The 9,968-nt window shown below is 56.0% G+C and overlaps 1 protein-coding gene across 9 annotated transcripts; it reads right to left on the bottom strand.

The window, feature by feature from the left end:
- Positions 1-704: 704 nt before the first annotated feature.
- LOC120616824 (melanoma-associated antigen 8-like) lies at positions 705-8,236 on the bottom strand. Of its 9 annotated transcripts, none has more exons than XM_039880395.1 (8): positions 7,974-8,236; positions 5,677-5,782; positions 4,793-4,915; positions 4,519-4,624; positions 2,504-2,596; positions 2,281-2,350; positions 2,060-2,206; positions 705-1,959 (listed from the first exon to the last, which is right to left on the bottom strand). In XM_039880395.1, the coding sequence occupies exons 7-8, from the start codon at positions 2,140-2,142 to the stop codon at positions 1,170-1,172; spliced, it is 873 nt and encodes a 290-aa protein (XP_039736329.1). In that variant the 5' UTR covers positions 2,143-2,206; positions 2,281-2,350; positions 2,504-2,596; positions 4,519-4,624; positions 4,793-4,915; positions 5,677-5,782; positions 7,974-8,236; the 3' UTR covers positions 705-1,169. The 9 variants fall into 9 exon arrangements, with proteins under 9 accessions (XP_039736329.1, XP_039736328.1, XP_039736326.1 ...); XM_039880394.1 differs by lacking the exon at positions 4,519-4,624 and adding an exon at positions 3,339-3,467; XM_039880392.1 differs by lacking the exon at positions 4,519-4,624 and adding an exon at positions 3,359-3,467.
- Between the last annotated feature and the right edge of the window lie 1,732 nt (positions 8,237-9,968).

Here is a 9,968-nt window from a genome sequence, read left to right as displayed (position 1 = left end):
AGCTCTTAACCCCGCCGTGCAATGGGGGCTATTCTCGGGACTATGGCCATGCCTGAGTCTCAAAGCACCAGCGACCCAGGGACTCATGCCCTCAAGGACAGGGACCCTGATTTCTCAGGAAATCCGTGCAGGCGATGGGGATAAAACACCTTGTTCTCGGTGTTCAAACGTGCTGGCAGGAAACTGCAGGATGCTAGCTCCCTGGTACAGGTGGACATTTCTCCATGATCCAAAGGCACTTCTCCGAACGATTCCATTTCAGACACTCCTCTCAAACCCAAGACACACCATCTGTCTAGACTGGCAGATGCCACCTACCAGTTTCCCTATAAACAGCCCCCAAATGCCTTGGCTCGGCCCATTTACACTGGACTGCTCGCCCCTGGAGGCCTACCTCATCTCCCCTTCTTTGACTTGTTCTAGAGGACTTAGGGGACACCTCAGCACCTTCCTTATATGACTGCGGGCCCTACACAATCGCTCTGTGCGTGGGTGTCTCCGGCTTATCCTAGTCTCCCCACCACCAGCACAGGGCCTTCCAGAGGACAGGGGCTCAGTGAAAGTCTGGGCAATAAATGAACCTCTGAGCCCGCGTCTTCTCTATTCCCATGAAATGCCTCCCACTTTCTCGAATGAACCAAGCAAATCCAGCTACATACAATTGTTTCACAGAATGACGGACGAGAAAAGAGAAGATGCAGGAATTAACAAGGTTTTACTTTTATTTCTGTACTTTTTGACCACCTTGGATTTGCTAGTGAGTTCTTTCACATTTCTATGGAAATCCTGTTCCAGTGCCACGTGATCTAGTTCAGGATCACACACTAGGAGGGAAGGTGTCCCAATTTGTGTTACACAATCGCAAAACTCTCACACTTGGACAGGTTAGTGAAAGTACATGTATGGTCAACGTCACGCACAAACTTAGATGCTACTGATCTGAAACCTTGTATTGAAAGGAATGACATTTGCAAAATTCGTAAAGGTAAGAAAGATGTATTTCTAAATCGTCACGGGAGCCAAAGATAACACTAAAAGTCGTTCCCCTAATTTGCGCTGGCTCCAGAGGCTCTCTCCTCAAACACAGAGTGAAAAATAGGCCTCGCTTCATGCCCAGCAGGAGAAGATGCCGGACGTGGGCCTGAAAGGTGCCTGTCTGCAAGTGGGGCTCAGGCCTCTTCTTCCTCATGGCGCTGAGCCACTTCAGACAGAGGATTCTTACTTTTGAGATTGAGCAAATACTCTAGGACCTTCAGCTTGCTGGTTTCTGCGTGGGCCCTGGGGCCCCACAGGAACTCGAAGCGAGCAGGATCGCTGTTGGCAACCTGCCGGTACACCACATACTGTTCCCGCACCCAAACACTGGTGATGAGCTCCCTGGGCTCCCCATAGATGCAATGCTCCCTTCCATCATACAGCCCCATGACATTCAGGGATTTCCAGACTTCCTCCTCAGGGGCACAGTCGCCCTCCAGGAGGATCAAGCACAGGAACGTGACCAGGAGGCCCGTCTTGGGCATGCAGTGCCCACCGTCGTAGGTGAGGCCCAGAGTGGTGCCCAGGAAATAAATGTTGTTGCTGGGGTCGACTTCCTTCACCTCAATGCCAAAGAGCAGCCTCAGGCACCGCGAGGCTCGGCTCAAGATCTCAGGGAAGTGGTCCTGGTGCTCCTTGTTGACGCGACTCAGCATTTCTGACCTGCTGGCCGGCTCCTTGGTGCGATACTTTAGGAGAAGGAACGCCACCAGGCCGCCCATCTTCAAACGCAGTGCCTCTTTCTGGGAGGACTCGGCATCTTCGGGGTCCTCCCTGGTGCTCCTCCCCGCCTCATCTTCGTTACTGGGGCACTCTTCCTTGGGTTGGCTCAACGGAACGGCCTCCCTGGCAGTGGGGGAAGGACAGGCACCCTCTGGGCTCCGGGGAGGACTAGATGCCACACCAGCAGCAACTTCCTCTAGGCTGTCAGACAGGGCAGAGGAAAAGGAAGATAAGGAGGAAAAGAGGGATACAGCCTCCTCCTCCTCCTCCTCCCTCCTCCTCCTCAGTCCCAAGCACTCGCTCTTCCAGCAAGCCCTGTCTCTCTCTTGGATCCACATCATCTTCCCCCTGCTTGGAGAGCTCATTCATCTGACTGAGAGACATGGTGACTGTTGATGAGACAGCGACAGAGGAGTGTGGGCGGACGGTGGTCGGTGGGGACCCACGCCTGGGGGAGAAACAGAGTGTGAGCGACCTCACCTGAGAAATGCACCTCAGGCGGCTCTGAGGAAGCCGACTTACAGGTCTCCTCTTTAGGGTGCTCTCGGGCCTCACAGCACTCTCCTGTTTGGGCGTCCCGTCCGCTAAGAACCTGAAGCAACAGGTGAGACGGCTCCTCAGGGTGCAGCTGGCACAGTCCATGCTCGGGGGCTGACAGTATGGTGGGTAGATTTGGAGACTGTGGGGTCTCCTTTACTGGGCTGTGGGGGACCCACTGGGTACACATTCAGGGTGGGCACCTCACCTTACTTCCTGGCACGGCCTGGCCTGCCTCTGCTCTGCGACATGAGGACACGGACCTCCGACCAAGGCCTGCACCTACTGGATCCAGCAGCCCCTGCAAGACAAAACCAAGGGGGACGTTAACGTGCAGATGTCCAGCAAAGCCTGGGGCCCCAGTGCTGTCGGGAGAGGGTTCCAGACTCTGGGAGATACCCTCTCTTCCGGGAAGGCGGTCCTCTCCTTGCTCGTTCAGGGTGCCCATGTTTCCCCCACCAGGGCCTGGCCTCCTGCCCCTGCTGGCCTGAGGCAAAACATTGAGAACTGGTACACGCATCTCTGAGACGCAACGGAAGGAAGTGCGGGACCTCACATCTGACGGCACGTGCCCAGAGCCTCCCAGGGGGCAATCAGGGGTCAGTGAAATGTTAGATCCACTGATCCTGGGACACGGTCCCATCGTATGTCTCCTTGCAGGTCCTAGACAACACCTTCCTTTACTGAGCCCACTCTACTTAAAACAAGGCCTCCTCTCCATTAGACACCGGAAGAGGAACTGAGCAGAGCCAATCCACGCACTGTTCCGAGTTTCCCCACAGCTCACAGAGCAGGCAAGCCAGGCCTGGGCTCCCAAGTGTTCTGCTGCCCCTCAGTCCTCACCTTGATTCCTGTCAGGGCCTGGGATCCCGCCCATGCCGACCTGAGTCCAGGCCTCAAACCGGGGCCCTCCCCTCCCTGAGGCCACCGATCTGGGACTGAGCAAGTGCTCGGCTTCACAGCACTGCTCAGGGATTCCAGGGCTGAGGGTCAGAGAAAGGCAGACTTCTGTGGGGACCCTGTTTGTTCTGCGGTGAACTCACTCGTCCCTCAAGGTGATCACCTTGATTCTTAGCAGGATCTGGTCCTCCTCTCTCCGTGGACCGGATATGGCTTCCAGGGATGGGCTGACGTCGTCCTCGCAGACCGAGGTCCTCACCGTCCTGAGAGCTCTGAGACAAAATGAGATGAGGCCGCAACTGCTCCCCCTTCCACTGCCCCAGGGTCACACAGGACCAACAGCGGGCTGGCCCATCTTTTCTGGGGCAGAGGCCCTTTACGTTGTCCACCAGAGACTTGTCTCCATTCCTTCCTGGCCCTGAACTGAACCCCTACTGACCTGATTTCACCCTGAGTTACTGTCCTTAATGAGAAAACCTCACAGGATGCGTGTCACAAAGGCAAAGCGACATGAGGACACGGACCTCAGACCAAGGCCTGCACCTACTGGATGCAGCAGCCCCTGCAAGACAAAACCAAGGGGGACCTGAACGTGCAGATGTCCAGCAAAGTCTGGGGCCCCAGCGCTGTCAGGAGAGGGTTCCAGACTCTGGGAGATACCCTCTCTTCTGGGAAGGCGGTCCTCTCCTTGCTCGTTCAGGATGCCCATGTTTCCCCAACCAGGCCTGGCCTCCTGTCCCCTGCTGGCCTGAGGCATAACACTGAGCACTGATACATGCACCCCTGAGACGGAACGGAAGGAAATGTGGGGCCTCACAGCTGAATGCATGTGCCCAGAGCCTCCCAGGGGGTCAACGAGGGGTCACCGAAGTGTCAGGTCCACTTATCCTGGGACGCGTTCCCATCATACGTCTCCTTGCAGGTCCTAGACAACACCTTCCTTTACTGAGCCCACTCTACTTAAAACAAGGCCTCCTCTCCATTAGACACCGGAAGAGGAAGTGATCGGAGCCGATCCAAACACTCTTCCCAGTTGCCCCACAGCTCACAGAGCAGGCAGGCCAGGCCTGGGCTCCCAAGTGTTCCGGTTCCCCTCAGTCCTCACCTGGATTCCTGCCAGGGCCTGAGATCCCGCCCATGCCGACCTGAGTCCAGGCCTCAGAACAGGGCCCTCCCCTCCCTGACACCACCTTTTCGGACTGAAGAAGTGCTCGGCTTCGTAGCACTGCCCAGGGTTTCCAGGGCTGAGGGTCAGAGCAAGGCAGACTTCTGTGGGGACCCTCGTTGTTCTGGGGTGAACTCACTCTCCCTCAGGGTCATCACCTTGATTCTTAGCAGGATCTGGTCCTCCTCTCGCTGTGGACCGGATGTCGCTTCTGGGGATGGGCTGATGTCCTCACAGGCCAAGGTCCTCACAGCCCTGAGAGCTCTGAGACAAAAATGAGATGAGGCCGCAACTGTTTCCCCGTCCACTGCCCCAGGGTCACCCAGGACCAACAGCGGGCTGGCCCATCTTTTCTGGGGCAGAGGCCCTTTACGTTGTCCACCAGAGACTTGTCTCCATTCCTTCCTGGCCCAGAACTGAACCCCTACTGACCTGATTTCATCCTGAGTTACTGTCCTTAATGAGAAAACCTCACAGGATGCGTGTCACAAAGGCAAAGCGACATGAGGACACGGACCTCAGACCAAGGCCTGCACCTACTGGATCCAGCAGCCCCTGCAAGACAAAACCAAGGGGGACCTTAACATGCAGATGTCCAGCAAAGCCTGGGGCCCCAGCGCTGTCAGGAGAGGGTTCCAGACTCTGGGAGATACCCTCTCTTCCGGGAAGGCGGTCCTCTCCTTGCTCGTTCAGGATGCCCATGTTTCCCCAACCAGGCCTGGCCTCCTGTCCCCTGCTGGCCTGATGCATAACACTGAGCACTGATCCATGCACCCCTGAGACGGAACGGAAGGAAATGTGGGGCCTCAAAGCTGAATGCATGTGCCCAGAGCCTCCCAGGGGGTCAACGAGGGGTCACCGAAGTGTCAGGTCCACTTATCCTGGGACGCGTTCCCATCATACGTCTCCTTGCAGGTCCTAGACAACACCTTCCTTTACTGAGCCCACTCTACTTAAAACAAGGCCTCCTCTCCATTAGACACCGGAAGAGGAAGTGATCGGAGCCGATCCAAACACTCTTCCCAGTTGCCCCACAGCTCACAGAGCAGGCAGGCCAGCCCTGCGCTCCCAAGCGTTCCGGTTCCCCTCAGTCCTCACCTGGATTCCTGCCAGGGCCTGAGATCCCGCCCATGCCGACCTGAGTCCAGGCCTCAGAACAGGGCCCTCCCCTCCCTGACACCACCTTTTCGGACTGAAGAAGTGCTCGGCTTCGCAGCACTGCCCAGGGTTTCCAGGGCTGAGGGTCAGAGCAAGGCAGACTTCTGTGGGGACCCTCGTTGTTCTGGGGTGAACTCACTCTCCCTCAGCGTCATCACCTTGATTCTTAGCAGGATCTGGTCCTCCTCTCGCTGTGGACCAGATGTCGCTTCTGGGGATGGGCTGATGTCCTCACAGGCCAAGGTCCTCACCGCCCTGAGAGCTCTGAGACAAAATGAGATGAGGCCGCAACTGTTCCCCCGTCCACTGCCGCAGGGTCACCCAGGACCAACAGCGGGCTGGCCCATCTTTTCTGGGGCAGAGGCCCTTTACGTTGTCCACCGGAGACTTGTCTCTATTCCTGCCTGGTCCTGGACTGACCCCCTACTGATCTGGTTTCACCCTGACTAACTGTCCTTAATGAGAAAACATCACAGGAAGCGTGTCACAAAGGCCGAGCATGTCACATCCAGTTACCACTGTCTGGGGCCGCCCGCATGGGGATGGGGATGCCTAGGTGCTGTGGGGTCTCATTCTTTCTCAGAGAGCGGGTAGCTACAGTTCTCCCCAAATAAATGTTCTCACCCTTCTAATCCTGGCAAAACCTCGACTCCTCTATTCATAACTTGAACTCATCCGTTCTGACCAAGGCCCTCACCTTCCTGAAGACCCTGGGAACGTCAGGGGGAACCACCTCCGCACACCCATGTCAGGGGGCTCCTAGGCCTGCCGGCAGCACAGTGTGGGTTTCGGTGGGTCCCCATGGTCTGGGGTCGTGGTAAAATTGGTCCATCCCAAGCTACCCCTGTCACTCACAGAGGGCCTGGGCCCTTTCCCTTCTGCTGCCCTGAGGATGCAGAGGGGAGGCCAAGGCACCATGTCTCTTAGCTATCCACGCAATGAGGAAGCGGGGGAGGAGTCTCCTTCAGACTTCCTGCCAGGACTCCCACAGCGGACTGCAGGGGTTTTCTGGTATATATTGCGGGGAGCGTTTCTGCCTAGTGTGGAACCCCCAGTCTTACCTCAGTGTACTCACCGTGAAGCCTCTAAGGCCTTGGACTCGGCACCCCACACACCAAGGCCCTCATCTCACTGAGTCCTGCGAGGTGGACTTCAAGACACATCATTTCTTCTCCCGTGCCCCTAACAACCCAGCTATGTCATTGGGACCTGAGCCCACTGCTCCATTGTTGTCTGCGTGGGTGGGGCCCTCAGGCCTGCCTCAAAGCCCACACTGTGTTTACTGGCAGGCCTGGGACCCCTCCCCTCGTTGGCCTGCGTCCAGCTCCATCAGGCCAATGCCCTCACCTCCCTTAGCCACTCCTCGGGTAGAAACATAAAAACAACCAAAGCCACAGCCTTGCCATGAGGCACCCCTGTGTTGATGGCAGGGACAGGGCACAGTGGGGCCTCTTTAATGTGTGCAGGGGGCCTCCTCCACCCTTCCCCAGTCCTCACCTTGGATCTTGGCAAGTCTGGACCCACTTCCTCTGCCTACCTGGATGCCGATCCCTCAGACCTCTGGTGCCAGCGTCCCTTCTCCTCCCTTAGGGTCCGCCCCTTGACTCCCAGCTGGACCTTGGCCCACTCCTTTGTCCCCTTGAGACCCTCCTCCTCATACCAAGTCCCCAGTCTTTCCCAGACACCGAGTTGGAAACCAGGACATGCTTCCCGTGCTCATGCCACCATGGGCCATCCAGGACTGAATCAGTCCTCCCTCTGTGTCCTCATCCTCAACGCTGGCAGGCCTGCCCGCCCCCCTCCAAGCCCCGGTTCTGCCAGCCTGAGGCCCTGCTACTCACACCAAGTCCTGTCACCTCTCAGAAGGGGATGCCACAGTCAGAAAACAACGCACGTGGTCCTCCTGCCCTGGGGTCTGCCAGGGCTCATACCAGGGGTGGACTTTGGTGGGGTACCCTCTGTTGTGGGTCCTGGGACCTCTCAGTCCTCCTTCGCGGCCCTCAACTTCACCCGGCAAATCCTGGACCCTCCCTCTTACGACCCAAGGCCTTGCTCCCACAGCGAGCCCTCCGAGCCTCACACACCGGGTGCGGACGGCAGGACATGCCACTCGGGGCCGTCCCTCTGGACCTCCCAGGGCTGACTGTTCTGCGGCAGAGGATCCCCCGGTCCTCCGCCAATGTCCTCACCGTGACACCAGCGGGACCAGGGGTCCTCCGCTCTGCCGCCAGAGGCCTTGCTCCTTATTCCAACCACCCCCAGTCCCAAAGTCCCCGATGCAGATCTCAGGAACCGCCACGTGTGCTCACACCCCCTCCTGCCCGCCCCGCCCCACTCCCCCAACGTCCGCGTAAGCCCTGCTAGAGGTGCCGCTGTTCTGGCGTCCAGGGTCCCTCAATCTCACTTAGGGTCCTCTCCTTGTCTCGGGCACGGCCTGGGCCCTCCCCCTGCTGACCTGCGGTTGCTACCCTCAGATGTTGTCCTGGACTCCCGGAGTCTCTCTGGAGGGTGCGGTTCGGTGGCGGTGGGGTAGTTTTCGGCCCGACGGCCCAGCCCCGGGGACTCTCCGTGTTGACAGTGGCGGCACCCTGGATTCTGTGGGGGCCCTCCGTCTTCCCTCAGGGTCGTACCTTGAATCTCTGCCGGACTGGGCTCCTTCCCTGTTCCGACCTGAAGCCGGCCTCCCAGACGCGGTGCTCACCTCTCAGACTTCCTGGACGGAAGTCAGTGGATGTCACATCCGGTCTGCACTTCTGGGGTCCCCCAGGCCAGACAGGAGGGACGACACTTGGTTCCGTAGTGTTCCTGCAGTCCTCCCCCTGGTCTCGCCCTTGACCCGGCAGGTCCTAGACCCACATCCTCAGCGGTCCTGAGCCTGTGCCCCTCATACCAAGGTCCTGACTCCCCGAGTTCCCGGAGGAGGTGCTGGTGGGGTGCTCAGCCTGACAGCCCTGACCGCGGGTCCCAGATCTGGCAGGAGCGCCTGGAGAGATTCTGCAAAGCCCTCTGTTCTGGGGCAGGCGGACCCCTCAGTCCTCAGTCCGAGGGTCTTCACAACCGTCGAGGAGAACGCTGCAGTCCCAGGACAGATGCCACAGGGGCAGCGGCAGCGCCCGTGACCCTGGGGGAGGGTCAGAGGAGAAACCCCCACTTCTCACAGCTTCTCTTTACGAGCCCGACTGAGACTTTGAAAACAGTGTATTTTAAACGTTTACTTTTTACATTCTACTGATGACGCTGAGCTGCAGCAGGGAATTCGGGAGATCCTGACGCTCTGCGCTCTCTGTCTTTTCCTGTTGAGTACAGGAGTTTCCCGTTTCCATCCTCATTCATAGCGAGCAATACATTTTACATCTCGACCTGTGCGTACGTACATTAATACATAGTTATGTATATATATCTCATAGATGTAGATTGGAAGTACTTATATACCCAGATATACGCATAACGTATATAAACACGTATGTAGGCATGCCTGTTTATTATATATATGTATATATAATATATATATATATCTGTATATATATATACACACTATATATGTGTATGTATATATTTATGTCTCTATATTTATGTGTGTGTATATATGTGTGTGTGTGTGTGTGTATATATATATATGTATATGTATATATATCTATATAATCCATAATGTAGTATAGACATTATTTGATGAAGAATAGCTACACTTATTTTGCATGGACCTCTCTGATTCTGTCATCTACTATTAGGCTATTCTTTATATTCCATTAAAATAATAATTTTGAAAGGCCAGTCCACACCCACTCAGGTGGTTTCACGTGTCTGTTAGCTGTCTCTGGAGACAAATGCTTCAAACCTGCTATCATTCGTGCTGTGCTGGTGTTGTCCCAGTGCTCCTGGCATGTGTGGTCTCTGGGCTTCAGATTTGTGCAGTGAAGTAGGGACAGGAGTTTAAAATCTTCCCTCCTACCATCCTGTGATCTGCACCATGCAGCCTACCACCGCTCCCAATTACCTGCTCCCACACCCTACCTCAAACGCAAATACCAGCTCACCACAGTCTTCAGTCTCCCCCAGGACTTTCTCTATTTTGTTGCTTAGATTTCGTCGTTCATATGGCGTATTTTTTGAAAGACTTCATTTTTCAGAGCACTTTTAGCTGCCCAGAAAAATAAAGAGGACGGTCCAGAGATTTCCCAGTAAGCACCTGTCCCCACATTGCATAGCTCCCCCATTATCAACACCCCCACCAGTCTGGTATATTTGTAATAAGTGATGAACCTGTGTCGATACCTCATCACCGAACACCCATGGTTTACATTCCGGTTCACGCTTGGTGTCGTGCATTCCATGGGTTTGGACAATGGTACGATGGCATGTATCTGTCATTATAGTATCATACAGAGTATCTTCACTGTCCTAAAAGTCCTCTGTGGTGTGCCTATTCACATGTCCCCCTGCAGCCTTTGGA

Source organism: Pteropus medius, unplaced genomic scaffold (genome assembly GCF_902729225.1).
Source record: "Pteropus medius unplaced genomic scaffold, Ma_sr-lr_union100, whole genome shotgun sequence".
Classification (NCBI taxonomy): domain Eukaryota; kingdom Metazoa; phylum Chordata; class Mammalia; order Chiroptera; family Pteropodidae; genus Pteropus; species Pteropus medius.
Note: the sequence above shows the minus strand (reverse complement) of the source record. Positions and strands in the feature narration are given on the sequence as shown.

Excerpts from the sequence above, each read along its gene's own strand:
- LOC120616824 (XM_039880395.1), bottom strand. The coding sequence starts at position 2,142 with ATGTCTCTCAGTCAGATGAATGAGCTCTCCAAGCAGGGGGAAGATGAT. Across the intron at positions 1,960-2,059 it reads AGACAGGGCTTGCTGGAAGA|CCTAGAGGAAGTTGCTGCTG; the intron begins GCGAGTGCTTGG and ends CCTGTCTGACAG.